Below are 19,806 nucleotides of genomic sequence, written 5' to 3' on the forward strand. Positions count from 1 at the left end.
GAACCTCAGATAGTTCACAGCAGGATTAGCCAGCAGACTTCATCTGAGGGAGGGATCTGTACCTACTGTCCATAGCAAAACTTGTTCTTTACACAAAATCACTCTCACATAAAGATAAAGATCTCACCAGCTCTATTCTTACCAGTTTCAGTCCCTTTTATATACAGTATATATTTTTCAACTTTTTATTTTTCATGCACTGCTATTCTTCAGTCCTTCAGTCCTTCAGTTATTTTCTGCTGCCTGTGTTTCTGATTGTCACTAAAGTGTCCTGGTGACTCGGCTCAGTGTGAGAGCTTGTCTCTGCCAGCAGGACGGAACTGAGGGTTGTCTCTGGATGTCCTGTATAATGATTTGTTCTCGGACTCGTGCCCAACATAGTGATGAGTGCATGAGTGATGCTGTTTTAATGACTGTCTCTAATGTCTCGCTCTCTCTCTCTCTCTCTCTCTCTCTCTCTCTCTCTTTCTCTCTCTCTCTCTCCTCTATGTATCTATCTGTCTCTCTCTCTCTCTCTCTCTCTCTCTTTCTATCTCTCTCTGTCTGTCTGTCTCTCGTTCACTCTCTCGCTCTCTTTCTCTGTCTGTCTCTCTCTCTCTAACTCACAATCTATCTGTATTTCTGTCTCTCTCTCGCTCTTTCTTGCTCTCTTTCTTGCTATCTATCTGTCTGTCTGTCTCTCGTTCACTCTCTCGCTCTCCTTCTCTGTCTGTCTGTCTCGCTTACTATCTCCCTGTCTTTTGTCTCTCTCACTCTCTCTCTTTCGTTCACTCTCTCTGTCTGTCTATCTCTCATTCACTCTCTTTCTCGCTATATTTATTTATGTGTCTGTCGTTTACTCTCTCTCTCTTTCTTTTGTTCACTCTCTCACTCTCTATCTATCTCTGTCTATCTCTCGCTCTCTGTCTATCCTTCTGTCTGTCTGTCTGTCTGTCTCTCACTTTCTCTCTAACTCACAATCTATCTATCTGTATTTCTATCTCTCTCTTGCTCTTTCTTGCTTTCTTACTCACTATCTGTCTGTTTGTCTGTCATTTACTCTCTCTCACACTCTCAATCTGTCTGCCTGTCTTTTGTTTCTCTCGCTCTCTCTCCGTCTGTCTGTCGTTCACTTTCTTACTCTCTCTCTTTTGTTCTCTGTCTCTATCTATCTGTCTCTCTCTCTCTCTCTCTCTCTCTCTCTCTCTCTCTCTGCAGGTCCTACAGGAGTGGGTTTGAATGAGCTGAAGAGGAAGTTGTTAATATCTGACCCGCAGCACTTCAGTGTCACCATCCCCCGTAAGTCTCTTCACCCAGTCTCTGTGTGTATTAGAGAGAGGGAGAGAGAGAGGGAGAGGGAGAGAGAGAGAGAGAGAGAGAGAGATAGTATTCTGTTTTTCTCCCAGTGTCTCTCTCCAGTACATGTTAAGTCTACAGGAATGAAGGAATGGAGAAAGTGTTTTATTTTTTAAATAGAGGAACGTCTCCACCTTCAGTACTGACTCCTTCAGTCTCCTGCTCTCTGTCTCCCTCTGTTTCTCTCTCTTTTACTCACCATCACTCCATCTATTCCTCTCTCTTTCTCTGTTCCTCTCCTTTTCTTTTCCCTTGGTTCCACATGCTCTCTCTCAGTCACTTATGCTTCATATCTGTACAGTGGTGCTGGAAAGTTTGTGAACCCTGTTTCTGCGAGTTTCAAGGTGAATTAAAACGAGAAAATTGGGTTTTATTTTTTTTTTTTTAATTTAGAATAGTAAATAAGAAATGGGTTTTCATCCAGTTTTTCAATAAAAACAGAATTTCAGGAAAAAATTTCAATTTTCAGATTTCTCCATTTTTGTATCTTGTACAACAAATCTGATGGTATAATCCAACAACTTTTGTTACAAGATGCTGTGAGAATCAGAGACTGTAAAAAAGATGGACGTCGTGTCTCCGTTCCCATTCATTCAATGAAAATGAAGCCAAAATCTTCCGCCATGTTGGAGATCCTGATACCCGAGTCTGTAGAGCGCAGTAGAGACCAGAGGAGGAAGAAAGACTGTGGAGAGACAGCCTACTCATTTGAATAACCCCGCCCCTGAGGGCTGCCTCAAGGTTACAGGCTGCAGAGCGGAGCTGACGGTCTGTTATTGGTCCCGCCCATAACCAGCCCTTTTACAATAACCACACCTTTTTTGAATAGAGCCGAATAACGTTTTTAAAAACGAATTCTGTGGGGATATAAAATTTAACAATATAAGCAGAGGTTACTCTAGCTGCTGCATTTAAATAATGGAGGTAGAATTACAGTATATTAGAAAAAAACGTGATTGAATGTTGTCTGTTTTGCCATTGAAACCTATGGGGATGGGTGGAGTTACACAGCTTTCTGAAACCGAACAGCAGGGGGCGCCCGACCTGTGGTGGCTTCACTTTTGAGAGACGATGCTCTGTCCAGCTATTTACAGTCTATGGTGAGAATAGAGAAGGAAAAACTAAGTGTTGTAAATTGTGTGAAAACGTATTTTATCTACACTGAACTAAATGTAAAGAATAAAATAATTACACTTTACATTTTACATCCAAATGGTCAGAAAATTAAATTGATAAACTTTACACCAACCTTGTTGTTGTTCTCTCAATTTTCAGATTTGTCCATTTTTGTATCTTGTTACACAAATCTGAAATATCTGGTATAATCCAACTTGTCGAAAATGCAAAAATAAAAAAAATAAAAGATTATTAAAAGGGGCAGAGATGAAAAAAAAAATAAGATTGGAAAAATGGATGAAAACCTATTTCTTGTCCACTGCACTATATTAAAAAAATGAAATAATGAGTTTTTACATCCGATTTTCTTATTTTTGCATTTAACCTTTAAATGGTCAGAAAGTTAAATTAATAAACGTTACACTGACAGTGGAGCACCTGTGTTTTTTTCTGTTGCCAAGATAGCAATGCACCAAAAATTTACCTGGACACATCTCATAAAATTAGACTATTGGTTTCTTTGCTGGGACTTTTACATACTTTCTCTCTCTCTGTTATTTTGCTCTCTTTTACTTTCTGTCTGTCTCACTCTCTCTCTGTCTGTCTCTCTCTGTCTTATTCAGTCTCGCTGGTTTCCTCAGCATCCAGGAACACATTTTTCAGGGAAATGCATCGGAGCCGACGCGTTGGGACAAATGAATTGGGCTGTGATTTATATATTTAAACAGGCTGCTGCTCGGAGTAATAGCAGATTTAAAGAGAGAGAGAGAGAGATGGAGAGAGAGATGGAGGGAGAGATGGAGGGTTTCCAGAAAGCCGAGACTGTTGATAGAGTGGGTTGGTGTTTGTTAGGCTGAGTTTGGCTGTAATAGATGTGTCTGATTCGGACTCTGACACTCTGAAATGCCGCTGGTATTAAAACTCCATCCACAGCGTTTTTACCGTAATGCTTCCTAATTGCTCACAAATGTGACCTGTGCGTTTCACAACTCTTACACAGGATTTAAATTAGGGAGATGGATTCTTGGAAAGTTCGCTTTTTTATTCCTCTCTCTCTCTCCCTCTCTCTCTCCGTTACTCCAGTCTGCCAGATCTCTCGCTCCTCTAATTTATAACTCTCACCGCTTGTTCTGACTGTGTTACACAGAGATTTTACACAGTCTCACTCTCACAGCATCGAGCGGAGAGTTCGGGGACGACCCCGACAACCTGAATCCTGCTGAACTCGTTTAATAAACGATTCAGCTCACAGATAATAAACCCCAATATCAGAAATGATATCTCTGATTCTCTATATCTCTATTTCCTTTCTTGTTCTCTATTTTTTTCATTGCTTTCTGTCTTTTTGTTGCACTCTTTTTTCATGTTTTCTATCCTTTATTCTTTTTTCTTCTTTCTTTCTTTTTTCTTTCTTCTGTATTTTATTCTCTATAATTTTTCTGTTTTTCTTTCTCTTTTCTTTTTTTCTTTCTTTATTTCTTTATATATTTCTCTTTCTTTTATCTTTATTGTCTATTTTTACCTCTCCCTAATGTTCTATCTTTATATTTTCTCTCATATTCTTTCTTTCTTTTTCTTTATTTTTCTTTCTTTCTTTCTTTCTTTCTTTCTTTCTTTCTTTCTTTCTTTCTTTCTTTCTTCTATTTTTTATCCTTTCTTTCTTTCTCTTTTTTTCTTTCTTTCTTTTATCTCTGTCTTTGTTTTCTTTCTTTATTTCATTGTCTTTCTTTCTTTTTCTTTTTTTTCTGTATTTTCTCCTCTCCTAATGTTGTCTTTCTTTTTCTTTTCTCTCTTAATCTGCCTCTTTCTTTCCTTCTATCTTTCTTCCTGTTTCTTTCTTTCTTTCTTTTTTCTGTATTTTGTCCTCTCCTGTTTTTGTCCTTCTTTCTCTATCTTCTCCTTTTTCTGCCTCTTTCTTTCTTTCTTTCTTTCTTTCTTTCTTTCTTTTTTCCACCTGTTTTTCTTTCTTTTTTCTTCTGTTTTCTCCTCTCATTTTTCTCCTTCTTTCTTTTTTCTGTCTATTTATTCTACCTTATACTTTTTTTCTTCTGTATCTTCTTTTCTTTATTTCTTTATTTTCTTTTATTTTCTTTATTTCTTTATTTTTTTCTGTATTTTCTTTTCTTCTGTATTTTCTGTGTTTTTATTTCTTTCGTCTGTATTTTCTCATCTTTTATTTTTCTCTCTTTCTCTCTCTTTTCTCTTTATTCTGCCTTTCTTTCTTCCTGTTTTTTTTGTTTCTTTTAATATTGCTTTGGTTCTTTTTCGCACTTCAGAAAAAGAAAAAGTATTAAATAATAAAAATAAAAAAAAATCTTTGTCTTTATATTTATTTTCTTTTTTTCATTGTACGTTGTTCCTTCCTTTATTTTCCTTTTGTTTCCCTATTTTTCTTTTCTTTTTCTTAGTCTAATCAGTAATATAACAAATACAGTAATGTTGGTTTGGATTTTGAGGTGTGAAACTCAGTAAATTACTAAACAGTAAAAGTTTAAGAAAAGACAGTAGAGTTACAGTGAAGCAGAGAGAGGATGGAGGGATTGAATGAGGAGGGAGTGAAGTAAGAGAGGGGCAGAGGGGAAGAGAGAGAGAGAGAGAGAGAGAGAGGGGGAATCCTGGCACTCGTCTGTTTGGAACAGTGATAAAAGTTTAATAGTTTGTTTTGGAGCCGCTGTCCGGCTAATTTGTCTGAGGGGTGTACCGCCGAATCCCGCGCTCTCGCCGGCTCTCGTTAACCGCGCCGCAGCAGGCCTCCGCACCGCGACCTCTGACCCCTGCCGAGCGGCCTGGTGCCGTGGCGGCTCATCCGGCACGCGCTGCCCGGTTTAACAGCCTGCAGTTTACAGCGCAGCAAAACACAGAACAGGACTAATGAAAATCAGGGGAACAGGGTTCTGCTGCTACACTGTGCTCTTACTGCTCTATAAAACACCACGCACAGCACAGCCTGTGCTCACAACCCTCTAACACATATGATATAGTCAGGGCTGACGGGTAATCTGGCGTACCAGCCCATCTTTAATATACACAGTGGTCTGAACCAATCAGGATATGCAGGGTTTGGACAATGAAACTGAAACACCTGGTTTTAGAGCACAATAGTTTATTGTGGTGACGGACAGTTCTGGTGGAAACAGGAGAGTTGAGGTGCACATTGAATTCTGCGTGATTTGATCAGCCGTGGTTTTATGTTTTTTGGATACAATCCGGGTTAGCACCCGAACATCCCTTTCAGACAGCTTCCTCTTACAGCGTCCACAGTTAATCCTGTTGGATGTGGTTGGTCCTTCTTGGTGGTATAATTTAGATATTTAGGTTAAAGCTGTGTTGAAAGGCTGCATAGTAGTTTGAATTTGTAGCCTCTAAGCTGTGGTTCAACATTTCACAGTTTAAAAAAACCCTCAAATAATAAAATAACAGATTTTAAAACTGATAAATGATAAGTAAAAGCTTTGCAGTTTAAGCACGACTAAAGTAAGTGTAAAAAAATAAAAAAAATTAAGTTAGCAAAAGGTTCGCCCACACTCAATAAAAGTAAAACCGTGTCAAAAAGTTGCATTGCATGAATTAATAAAGCAGCCTTGTTTGTAGTCTGATACAAATACATGTTATAGCTGTTTAAAGGAAGAAGCACCTTTAACCTGAAGAATTAGAATTGAGCTGTTGTATCAGAGAAATTCAGAAAATACATATTAGACATGGTTTCAATAAAAACGATTAAAAAATCAATTGAATTACACAGAGCAGGAAAAATGGTGGAGTTAACAATAGACACTAAACCTCTTATATTTAATGTGTTGATGATGCATGCATTACTGATTTTCATTATGAGGAGCACAATATAGAGCTGTAACTCAGTTACAGAAACTCACTGTCATTCTTTTGCTTTCTTACCTGTCTTTCTTTCTCTTGCATCTTTCCTTCTTTCAGATATTAATTTTCTAATTTCTTTCATTCATTCATTATTTCTTTCTTTCTTTCTTTTTCTGTGTCTCGTTTCTCTATCAGATACGTCTCGAGGGAAGAGGAGTCAGGAGAGTGATGGGGTGGAGTATCACTTCATCTCTAAACACCTGTTTGAGACAGATATTCACAACAATAAGTAAGTTCTGATAATGAGTCTTTGCTTTTCCTTTCCTGGGGCGCGGTCCTGATGAGTGCCAGTTTCATCAGTACAACATTTTTTAATGGCCTTTTTTCGTGACTGCTCTCAGGGATCTTTTCAGATTGACTGAACTTATATATATATATGTGTGTGTATTAGAGAGTAAGAGTAAGAGACTGATGACAGGCTGGCTGTTACTCTGTGAGTGTTTTACTCTGTGTTATTGAGTGTGTGTGAGTGTATGAGTGTGTGTAGGCTGCTGTACCCTGTGGTTCTGGGTTCTGATCCGTATGGATGACCCGTTGATGGATGTTTTTCCACAGTCTCTCATCAGAAAGAGAGAGAGAGAGAGAGAGAGAGAGAGAGAGAGACAGCGCCGCAGTAAAGTGGATAGAATGTCTCTGTGCTGCTCTGTGGGCCAGTGGAACTGTTTTTAGGCTGCACTGTGGTGGAAAATGACATACACTGGGTTTGTAGTCGCTTGTAGTGAACATTAAAACGAGTATAAATCACCATCATCATCTTATATCGACAATTTCTCCATTTCTAGAGAAATCTGTTGTTTTCTTTACTATTGTAAGTTATTTTGCAGTTAGGAATTAAATATTCAGCTCTCCACCGAATAGAAAACCACCACAGAACAGCTATTGTTATTTATACAGCAGTTTTACACATTTTCTCAGTCAGTTTTATGAGGTAGAGTCACCTGAAATTCAGGCTTTCAGTTAACAGCTGTGCTGAACTCATCAAGAGTTAATTACTTGAATTTCTTGCCTCTTAATAAAGTGTTTGAGAGCATCAGTTAAAGTAAAGTAGTGAAGAGGTAGAGTTACAGGTATACAGTGAATAGTGAATATTTGAGTAATGTTCTAATCCAGATTATGAGAAGCAAGAACTACTCAACTAAATGAAGAAAAAATATTTTAAGAAATGCAAAAAAGAGCAGCAAAAACATTATGATGATAAAACTGGCACTCATCAGAACCATCCCACAGAGTATTTTGGTTTGTTTGATTGATCTGGATCACTTTACTATTCATTTACTATGTAGGACAAAAATGTAACTTTGAATGAGAAGGTGTGTCCAAACTTGACTGGTACTGTATTTCAGCACCATTGAGAAAATACGCCTAAATAGACCAAAGCTCGTTTAAATTTTGAATTGCCTTGGGACAGGGCAATAAAAGCCTTGAGAGTATGTGATACAAATAAAAACAGGTGCTTTAGAAGCAATTTACACATTCACGCTATAATAATATGACTTGGTATAAAGAAAAAGCATTTTAGAGAGGTGGAGTTCACCAAATCATCTGCCAAAAACTTCCATCAAATATCGTGAAACAGTTTCAGAAAAATGTTCCTGAACAAAAAATTTAGAAGTTTTTAGATATATCCCACCATCTACAGCTTTATGAGGTAGAGTCACCTGGAATTCAGGTAATCCAGGTAATCCATATTATGACAAGATCTACTTATCTAAGTAAAAAATAAAATGTTTTAATCAATTAAAACAAAGAACTTAAATTAAATTAAAGAATTTAAAGAACTTTGAAAGTATTCTCAAGTGCAATCACCACAAAGAACATCAAAAACATTATAATGATGAAACTGGCACTCATCAGGAACAGCCCAAGAAAGGAAGAGCGAGAGTTTCCTCTGTTGTACAGGATGAGTTTATCAGTTTATGAGTTTCCAGCCTCAGAAACAGCAAGTTATCAAACAGCCCCCCAGATAAGAGCACCTAAAAGCTTCTTCACAGAGTATTTTGGTTTGTTTAACACTGTTTTTAAGTTACTACATGATTCCTAATGTGTTCCTTCAAAGTCTGATAGATCACTTCTCTATTCATTTACTATGCAGGAAACTGGTACCGTTTATACTAAGGAAATAATAATAAGTAAAATGGAAATATAATTATAAAAGTAAATAGGTAAATAAAATATAAATCTGTGAGGATACAATAAATAAAATGCGAATGAAAGCACTAAGATCGTATAGGATAAGTAAAGTACGCCTGTCTCTGATCGATGTCCTCAGTCGTGCGTGCCAGCGTGAGACACATTCAGATTCTCCGGCATTCCCAGGGAAAACCCTACGATGACCTAAAAACAGATCACCCCAAATTAACCCCCCAACCACAGACAGCCTCCACCCGACATCCAATCTAAACTCCAGCCTGCAGAACAACAAACTCCTTCAGCAGAGCTGCCCACAGGATTCCTGCTTACCGTAAATCTCACATTAACAGCCAAGAACCGCCTTTTAGCACCCAGCAAAACTGCCCCGCCAGGGCATTGTTGATGTGGTGCTTTGATGATGTGGTGTACAGGACCCGAGTGAAACCTACTGAATGTGACTGTGGATTTGCACTGTTTGCAGTAAAGAGAAAAAAGATGCTCAAAAACAGGGATTTAACGGGATTTAGATTTAGGTTTGAAACATGAAAGATGAAAGAAAGGAAACCAATATTTCCAATATTAAGAGAGCATAATTAGGAGGAAGATGGATAATCACAAGCCATCAAACCACCAAACTGAACTGCTTGAATTTTTGCACCAGGAGTAAAGCAGCATAAAGTTATCCAAAAGCAGTGTGTAAGACTGGTGGAGGAGAACATGATGCCAAGATGCATGAAAAAAAAAACTGTGATTAAAAACCAACCAGGATTATTCCACCAAATATTGATTTCTGAACTCTTAAATCTTTATGAATATGAACTTGTTTTATTTGCATTATTTGAGGTCTGAAAGCTCTGCATCTTTTTTGTTATTTCAGACATTTCTCATTTTCTGTAAATAAATGCTCTAAATGACAATATATTTATTTGTAATTTGGGAGAAATATTGTCTGTAGTTTGTAGAATAAAACAACAATGTTCATTTTACTCAAACATAAACCTATGAATAGTAAATACAAAATAAAAAAATACCAGAGCTGTATATTTAAGTAAAATTATCATTTAGAGCAGGTGCATTTACAGGTGCTTCGTAAAAATTACAATATAATTGAAAAGTTACTTTATTTCAGTAATTCAGTGACTTTGGACCATTTTATAGAGATGCAGATTTCATTTTCCAGCAGGATTTGGCACACTGCCCACACTACCAAAAGTACCAATTGGTCTTATATAATATTCTAATTTTCTTAGACACTGATTTTTGGGTTTTTATTGGTTGTAAACCATAATTATAATTCACAATAAAAAAATAAACACTTAAAATATATCACTCTGTGTGTAATACATCTACAGCAGGGGTCACCAACCTTTTTGAACCTGAGAGCTACTTCTTGGGTACCAATTAATGCGAAGGGCTACCAGTTTGATACACACTCGTGAAATTACAAATTTTCTCAATTTACCTTTAATTATATGTTATTATTAATAATTAATGACATTCATCTATGTGAAGACACAGATATCAATAGGCAACACTATTATTATAAATCTCTGCAAGTGTTTACATTTTATATTATATTTTAATATAATATTACATATTATATTACATTATATTGTATAATAATATATAAACTATAGGCTATCTCTAAGCTAATATTAATGTAATATAATCTAAAATTACATCAATGCAACTGTGATTTAAAAAAAAAAAAGAATAGCAACAAAAATGCTATTTTTAGACCAGGCCTGCGGGCTACTCATAAGGTCCTTGCGGGCTACCTGGTGCCCGCGGGCACCATGTTGGTGACCCCTGATCTACAGTATATAATATATGAGTTTCACATTTTGAACTGAATTACTGAAATAAAGTGACTTTTCAATGAAATTCTATTTTTTTTTTTATGCACATGAGAGTACTTCACCCAGACTGTTTGTGCGGTGTAAGATAGCGATTAGCCCATTGTCTTTAGACCTGGTAGATGCTGTAAAAGCAGTACTGCGTATGAACAGTGTCCTGTATCCTGTAGAAAATGAACCCTGTTAAAATATGGCCCTGGGTTTAGTTTTTTTTAGTTTTTTTTTTTTTTTTTTTTCCTGAAATTGCGTAAGCGAACATTAGCTCCCTCGCTACAGCTACAGCATTCCACCTCCGGGTTTGTCATTCAGGAATTCTTTCCACATTCGTCGTCTCCCAGCGATTCCTCTTTCTACCTATCCGCTAAAAATACGCCGTGGTGTTGTGTGACATTGATCAGAGAGGAGGAGGAGGAGGAGGAGGAGGAATGCGGTGGAAAAGTGTTTGTTTGCCTACTCAGGAAGCGGTATTACTCCAGCCTTTGGCATCTGGGTCCGGCTGAGCTTCAGGAGACAGGTGTTACTGATTTAAAGTGTAACAGAAGATTATATAAAGGGCCGATGTGCCAGAGCGTCTGGAATAGTGCTGCTCTGGCTGAAGAATGCGAGCTCTGCTGAGCCTATGGAGGATTTCTGAGCAGGCTTTACTCTCAGCACATCCCTCAGAGCTCCACTGAGCATGCTCAGACACTGCCAGCTCATTATCTGTTCTATTGAGTTCATCAGATCTTCTGCTGTTATTATCTGTGTGGTGGATCATTATTCTCAGCACTGCAGTGATTAGCAGTGATTAGCATGGTGGTGGTGTATGAGGTGTTAGTGAGTGTTGAGCTGGTGGTACAGTGAGTGGATCAGATACAGCAGTGATTAGCAGTGATTAGCATGGTGGTGGTGTATGAGGTGTTAGTGTGTGTTGAGCTGGTGGTACAGTGAGTGGATCAGATACAGCAGTGATTAGCATGGTGGTGGTGTATAAGGTGTTAGTGTGTGTTGAGCTGGTGGTACAGTGAGTGGATCAGATACTGCAGTGATTAGCATGGTGGTGGTGTATGAGGTGTTAGTATGTGTTGAGCTGGTGGTACAGTGAGTGGATCAGATACTGCAGTGATTAGCATGGTGGTGGTGTATGAGGTGTTAGTATGTGTTGAGCTGGTGGTACAGTGAGTGGATCAGATACAGCAGTGATTAGCATGGTGGTGGTGTATGAGGTGTTAGTGTGTGTTGAGCTGGTGGTACAGTGAGTGGATCAGATACAGCAGTGATTAGCATGGTGGTGGTGTATGAGGTGTTAGTGTGTGTTGAGCTGGTGATACAGTGAGTGGATCAGATACAGCAGTGATTAGCAGTGATTAGCATGGTGGTGGTGTATGAGGTGTTAGTGAGTGTTGAGCTGGTGGTACAGTGAGTGGATCAGATACAGCAGTGATTAGCAGTGATTAGCATGGTGGTGGTGTATGAGGTGTTAGTGTGTGTTGAGCTGGTGGTACAGTGAGCGGATCAGATACAGCAGTGATTAGCAGTGATTAGCATGGTGGTGGTGTATGAGGTGTTAGTGAGTGTTGAGCTGGTGGTACAGTGAGTGGATCAGATACAGCAGTGATTAGTAGTGATTAGCATGGTGGTGGTGTATGAGGTGTTAGTGAGTGTTGAGCTGGTGGTACATTAAGTGGAACAGCAGTGCTGCTGGAGGTTTTAAACACTGTGTTTAATCAATCACTCACTGTAGATGCAACCACATGACAACACTAGTAACCATCTAGCAACTACCTAGCAACCACCTGGCAACAGCATAGCAACACCATTTCACCTACTGACCACTTACCAATGCTAAAGCAACAACCTTGCAATCATGTAGCAACACCATAGCAACCTTCTAGAAACTGCTTAGCATGGCAAAAGCAACCATGTAGCAACACCATAGCAGCCACCTTCCAACCAATTATTATTGTTGGAATAGTGAGTGGATCAGATACAGCAGTGCTGCTGGAGTTTTTAAACACTGTGTTTAATCATCACTCACTGTCCTCCACTCTATTACACACACCTACCTTCAGCTGCTCCTTCACCTTTTAGATGCAACCACATGGCAACACCCTAGCAATTACCTAGTAACCACCTATCAAATACCTGGCAACAACTTAGTAACACCGTCCCAATTACCTATCAACCACTTAGCAATGCAAAAGCAACAACCTTGCAACCATTTAGCAACACCATCGTAACATCTTAGCAATGGCATGTCAACCATGTAGCAATACCATAGCAACCAACTTCCAATCAATTATTACTCTTGGTACAGTAAGTGGATCAGATACAGCAGTGCTGCTGGAGTTTTTAAACACTGTGTTTAATATCTCACTGTCCTTCACTCTATTACACACTCATACCTACAGCTACTCCTTCACCTTTTAGATGCAACCACATGGCAACAGCATAGCAACTCCATTCCAAGTACCTAGCAACCACTTAGCAGTGCAAAAGCAACCACCTAGAAACTACTTAGCAAGGTAAAAGCAACCATGTAGCAACAGCTTAGCAACAACCTACCAACCAATTATTGTTGTTGGTACACTGCGTGGATCAGATACAGCAGTGTAGGTGCAACCACATGGCAACACTATAGCAACCACCTAGCAACCACTTAGCAATGCAAAAGCAACAACCTAGCAACCATTTACCAATGGCATGGCAACCATTTAGCAATGGCATGGCAGCCATTAAGCAACACCATAGCAACCACCTAGAAACTACTTAGCAAGGCAAAAACAACCATGTGGCTTCACCATAGCAACCACTTTCCAACTAATTACTATTGTTGGTACGGTGAGTGGATCAGATTTGGAAAATATAGACAAAATATATGCAGCGTAAATTGAGATATATATGCTTATATTACGCAAACTTGACTGGTGATTTTTTGTGCTTATTTTTGTTTTAAATGACTTAAAATAAGTGGAGAATTTTTATGAAATAATTAAGACTGATTAATATAATTGTTGTTAAAATTATCTAAATAATCACACACTTACACAATGCTTATTAAGACAGAAATCGAGGGAAAAAAATATTAATTGAGACTGAATATGAGTGTCTTGAATATTACTGAATATTATTATTGTTTTTAAACTTTTTATCCCTTGAAGATGTTTTCAGGAATAAAGCAATAAAATATTTTTTTTCAAAAATCATACATTTACTGTACATTTTAAGTAAACACACACAAATTGTGTAAATTGCATGTTCATCAATTTATATTAATATATATATTTAAATAATATTTATGAAGTGAGGAAGCTAAAAAGTTACGTCTCGTCTTTGAAATAGTTGATCAACTACAAAAAGTGGGTACCACTTTAAAATAAGACTACCTTTATAAAGGGTTTATAAATGGTTTACACTGAGTTTATTAATGGTTGTTAATTAGGTTGTAAATGCCTTAAAAATCATTAATAATCAGTTATAACACATACGTAGAAAAGGGGAACAATGACCTGTAGTTTATTAAATAATGAACCCACAGCTCTCTATATTGTTGCCCTTTCTACGTATGTGTTATAACTGATTATAAATGATTTTTAAAGCATTTTCAACCAAATTAGTAGCCATTAATAAACTAAATGTAAACCATTTATAAACCCTTTATAAAGGTAGTCTTATTTTAAAGTGGTACCAAAAAGTGTCCTATAAGATCAGTAAAGAAGATAAAAAGGTAGAAACCAGATGTTGGTTCCTGATATGCAGTCTGCACTGTGTTTTAACTGTATTTTAACTGTATGTTCTATATATTTCTCTGTGTATTTCAGGTTTATTGAGCACGGTGAGTATAAGGGGAATTACTACGGGACCAGTGTGGACTCGGTCCGGTCAGTTCTAGCCAAAAACAAGGTGTGCCTTCTGGATGTTCAGCCCCATGTGAGTAACACATACCTGCATTTTATCATATCCAGTGATGATATTTCTACACTTTGTTCTACAGTTGGCAGACTGTCTTTCCTTCTCCGCTCTCTCGTCTATCTTCTCTCTCTTTCTTTCTCTCTTTCTCTCGTTCTTTTTAATCCTGTCTCACACCTGTGTGGTTCCACATTCCTCCTGCTGACAGTAAACCCGGCTCATCCTCAGATCAGAGCTGTGTCTGTAGATACAGGATGAGCAGAAGGATCGAGCATCAGTGCAACATTTGGAAGCTCTGCAGATTTTGCTATGAGATATGAGAGCAGGGGTTCATATACACTCGTTCATTTTACACAATTTTACACAAATACTCTCATAATTTTCCAAAAAATAACTATTTTCCGTATTTACGACTACACTAAAAACGTATAAACTAAATAGGATTCATAGTTTTCATCCTGGTCACTTTTTAATTAAAAAAAAACATTTTTTAAGGAAAATTGGAATTTCTGATTTGTAGCTTTGCAATAGCAGCTATTCTTCCTGAGGTCCAACTGACATCTCATACATAACAAATATAAATCACAAGTCATAGTTAAACGCATGTAATAAAAAGGTTCTACACAAATAAACAAATAGATTTCTTTTGTTTCATACTGATATTTTTTTTATTAAACGAACTCTAAATATCAGACAAAGATTACCTGAGTAAATATAAAAAGCACTTTTTAAAATGATAATTTTATTTATTAAATGAAACAAACAAACAAAAACTAACATTCTTAATGTGCAGGCTACAGGACGATATAGTCACCTTTATATGTCAAAAGAGCTAGCGCTAATACTGCTAATACATGCTAATGATGCTCCAGCAATGCCAGCTGGGATTAGCAGCAGACTACAAGCTGATAATACTCACCTCTCAACAGTAAAAGGGTTAGCACACTTAGTGCAGTTAGCGGCTAATGCTAATGCTGCTCCAGCAGTGCTAGCCAGGGTTAGCAGCAGACTACAGGCTGGTAATACTCAACTCTGAATGGAGAAATAGCTAGCGCTTAGCACGGTTAGCAGCTAATGCTAACACTGCTCCAGCTTTGGTGCTGGAGAAACTTTACTGAAACTCCTGTATAGCTCTGTACTTCAGCAGAGTGGCTTTACTGCTCCTTAATACCTGACTGGTAGAATTCACACATGAGAAGCACCGAATTATAAGGTGCGCTGACAATTTTTGGGGAAAATTAAAGGATTTTAAGTGCACCTTTTTACGCCACTGTAGTAGGAAGGGGCATTTTACAGGATGAATTTACAGGATCAGGATGAATTTATTGATAAAAATAAGGGGATATGACTATAGGAGTGAGCATAGCCCAAAATAACAAATAAACCAACTAACAAACAAAGAAAACTAATTGAACCTGCCAAAATAAAGAAAACAAAATACACAAACTACCCCGACTCCCTGGCACCAAAACAGGAGAAAAAGGTAGCCAAACAAAATGGCACTCACCCCCTACTTTACCCAAAGACTAATGTAAACTGCAACAAAAACTAAAGCAACAAACAGAACACAAAAATAAGACGCTGGGTTGGTCTGAGCAGGAAGTTTTTCCAGGTCAGGAAAGGGGAGGAGCTCTGAACGTCTCTCCCAGGTCAGGATTTCTCTTGTGCTTTTATAGAGTGTGCCCCTGGTGGCCAATCATGGTCCAGCACAAAGGGCACACAAGGAAAACCCAATATGACCAGGGGTGGTAACAGCAGCAAGTATTAGAGATTGTGTAATTTCAGAGCAGTGGGGTTTTTCGGAATAATGGACCCGTGGAGCATCATATCCAGTTTAGAGGTCAAAATCAGGTCCTACAGCAGCAGCTCTCTTACCGATAAACTTCATTAGCATGGCTTGTAGCGTCTGGTTGACAGGCAAGCTGGCATTCTTACCAACAAGCAAGAAATCAGAGTAATCTAATACAGAATTTATATGTCTCCTACCTACTGGCAGCAGAAGCTTCTGGCACAAGCAGGACCATGTTTACTGTCTGCAGAGCTTTTATTGGCCGTGGCCTGCTGTCTTTATCATTATTATACCTGATAGTGTAGCCAGAATAAAGGTGAAGTTCAGACTGAACAGACTGCATACAGATTTAAGTTGATTAAGTTATTTATTAGCTTGTTAATAACATGTATTGCCCGGCCCATTATAAAGTGATTAACAGTTAATTAGGCCTATAGAACCAAGGAACCACTTGGAACCATTTAAGAGCCATTTCTTAAAGGTGTTTCTATTCAGTACCAGTTAAAAAATTGGATTTTTCAAACTTTTCCAAGGTTTTCCTACATAGTAAATTAATAATGAAGTGATCCAGACTATGAAGAAACACATAAGGAATCAAGTAGTAACTTAAAATTACTGTTAAACAAACCAAAATACTCTGTGAAGAAGCATTTAGGTGCTCTTATCTGGGGAGCTGGGGTCCTGATGAGTGCCAGTTCCATCATCATAGGCTTTCTGATGGTCTTTTTTGTGGTGACTGCTTTTGAGGAGACTTTCAAAGTTCTTATAATTCCTCTTTTCATATTGACTGACCGTAATTTTTTACTTGAATACTTATATACGATATTTGAGGGCAGTTTTTGGGCAGATTTGGTGAATTCCACATCTCTAAAATGCTTTTTTTTATGTGAGATGTGTAAATTGAGGTGTAAATTGCTTCTAAAGCACCTGTTTTTTTGTTGTATTACTCACTTTTTCAGACTTTTATTGTTTTATTTTACTTTTAACTAATTTTAAATGAGCTTTGTCCAGTTTAGGCTCATTTTCTTCTTGTATTCCTTCTGAAGTACAGTACCAGTCAAAAGTTTGGACACACCTTCTCATTTAAAGTTTTAGATTTTCTTTTTCCTACATTGCAAATTAATACTTGTCATCTAGACTGTGAAGGAACACATAAACTAACCAAAACACTCTGTAAAAAGCATTTAGGTGCTCTTATCTGGGGATCTGTTAACTTGTGGTTTCTGAGGCTGGTAACTCTAATGAAACTCTTGCACTTACTTTTCTGGGTCCTAATGAGGGCCAGTTCCATCATTATAACATTTTTAGATTTTCTTTACGACTGCAGATTGTTTTGTTTATTTATTTATTTATTTTATTTAATGTGTTGCATGCCTGAAATGCGGAAAATGGGTGGTGATTAATAATTAAAATCAACCAACCCCTGATTTGGGGTTGTACATTCTGGGTTCGTACGATTGTGAAAAACCTGGAAAAGTCATGGAATTTTGGAAATAGCAATTTCCAGGCTTGGATAAATTTCGGAAAAATAAAAACATCCAGAAAATTTTGGAAAAGTCATGTAAATTTGATCTATACATTTTAGTGTTTTAGTTTATCGATGTAGAATATCTAATTTGAGCTACAAATACGTCAATCAGCTCAGAGTAAATTCAGTAATTTAGCCTCTACACACAATGGAGCTCTCAGAATCTGATACACATTTTATTATTAAAGATTTTGTGTCAGATTCATTTGATCTGATTCATTTTAGACCTTCTATAATCAATTTTAATTATAGTTTTAGTTGATTTTTTGTTTCATTGTCCATGACTGCACTCCTGTTTTAAAAATTGTATGGTCATAAAAAATTGCCTTGAAGGCATGAAAAAGTAATGAAAAAAATCAAGGGAGTTTATTGGTTAAAAAGTGTATGAACCCTGTGTATACCACCAACTCTACCTCTTCACAACTTTACAACTGATGCTCTCAAACACTTTATTAAGAGAAAAGAAATTCAAGTAATTAACTCTTGATGAGTTCAGCACAGCTGTTAACTGAAAGCCTGAATTCCAGGTGACTTTACCTCATAAAATTAGCTACTTTGTGAAGTATTTAGGTGCTCTTATCTGAGGCTGGTAACTTTGATTGATGAACTTATCCTGTACAATAGAGGGAACTCTTGCTCTTTTGCTCTTCCTTTCCTGGGGCAGTTCTGATGAGGGCCAGTTCCATCATCATAACGTTTTTAGATTGTCTTTGCGACTGCAACTTTTTTTTAATGCAGAAATGGGTGTTGATTAATAATTAAAATTAACCAACCCCTCATTTGAGGTTGTACATTGTCATTTTCATTATTGCAGGAAACCAATGGGCTTAACCAACGAGCTGCTCACAAATAGCCAGTATCTTGTAGTGTTATTAATATTCAGCTGTAAAATCTTGGCTAAATGTTAGAACCAGACTCTACGGCTCAAACGTGCCCAAAGCCACAGAATGGATAAAACATGAACTTTATTAAAACACGTATTTTATTTGATTTTATTTAATCGATGCCACAACCCGTTCCGTCTCGTTCCGACCCAGACGCAGGAAGATCGCTGTGTTCCTCCGTCGTTCTTCAGCTTTCACATTTACCAGTCCAAACCTTTACAGCAGTATCCATGTCCTCCTGCTCCCAGTGCTCCTCCAGCGCCCCGCTGGACCCGAAACCCGGCCAGACTGGCGCGAGCCGGGCCACACACACCGGGCTGCGGTGGTCTGGGGCTGTTTCTCGTCGGAGTGAGGGGACGGATCAGCGCCAGCAGCGGTTCTGTTAGCGATCTTCCTCTACTCTTCGATTTTCCTGTACTCGTTTTTTTACTGGGCGTCTCTCTCTCTTTTTATTTTCCCGCTGACCTCGGGCTCTCCGGGTTCAGAGACTCGGGTCTGATGAGAGGAGATGAAAGTAATTAGTACCTCGATCCTCTCGATGTCACATCAGTTCAGCTCAGTGTGAACGATGGGCTTTGTTATGTCTGTAAATGTAACAGTGACTAAGATCAATACCGTACAGCAGGATCAGTATCCAGCGCCATTATGATGCCGTGATTGATGGTGTTTTGATGGCTTACGTTCTTTTGTTGTTCCTTTTTTTCCGTTTTTCCTGCTCTGACCTCTCTCTCTCTCTGTCTTTCTGTCTTTTAGACAGACAGACAGACAGACAGACAGACAGATAGATAGATAGATAGATAGAGCAGTTTATTCGCAATGCTAGCATAGATATTCAAGACAATAGATAGAAAAATATAGATAGAACAATTGAGATTATAATTGATAGATGCATAAATAGGTACAATAATAAAATATAACAATAGTTAAATTGACAGACATACAGACAGAAAGACAGACAGACAGATACATAAATACATAGATACATAGATTATAATTGATGGATGGATAAATAGGTACGATGATAAAATATAGCAATAGTTAAAATGACAGACAGATAGATAGATAGATAGATAGATAGATAGATAGATAGATAGATAGATAGATAGATAGATACATAGATACATAGATTATAATTGATAGATGGGTAAATAGGTACAATGATAAAATATAGCAATAGTTAAAATGACAGACATACAGACAGACATACAGACAGACAGACATACAGACAGACAGACATACAGACAGACAGACAGACAGACAGACAGATAGATAGATAGATAGATAGATAGATAGATAGATAGATAGATAGCTGACAGATAGAGCAGTTTATTCACAATGCTAGCATAGATATTAATGGCAAAAGATAGAAAAGGATAGATAGAACAATAGAGATTATAATTGATAGAT

General features: G+C 37.7%; 1 protein-coding gene across 3 annotated transcripts in view; it reads left to right on the forward strand.

The window, feature by feature from the left end:
- Positions 1 to 19,806, forward strand: part of mpp7a (MAGUK p55 scaffold protein 7a) — a 272,588-nt gene that overhangs the window by 236,745 nt on the left and 16,037 nt on the right. For all 3 annotated transcript variants that reach the window (XM_049464563.1, XM_022670298.2, XM_022670297.2), the window contains exons 13-15: positions 1,198 to 1,278; positions 6,460 to 6,553; positions 14,111 to 14,219. In XM_049464563.1, the coding sequence (XP_049320520.1) occupies positions 1,198 to 1,278; positions 6,460 to 6,553; positions 14,111 to 14,219 (284 nt within the window). The remainder of the gene's footprint in view (positions 1 to 1,197; positions 1,279 to 6,459; positions 6,554 to 14,110; positions 14,220 to 19,806) is intronic.

The sequence above is a fragment of the Astyanax mexicanus genome, chromosome 15 (assembly GCF_023375975.1).
Source record: "Astyanax mexicanus isolate ESR-SI-001 chromosome 15, AstMex3_surface, whole genome shotgun sequence".
NCBI lineage: Eukaryota > Metazoa > Chordata > Actinopteri > Characiformes > Acestrorhamphidae > Astyanax > Astyanax mexicanus.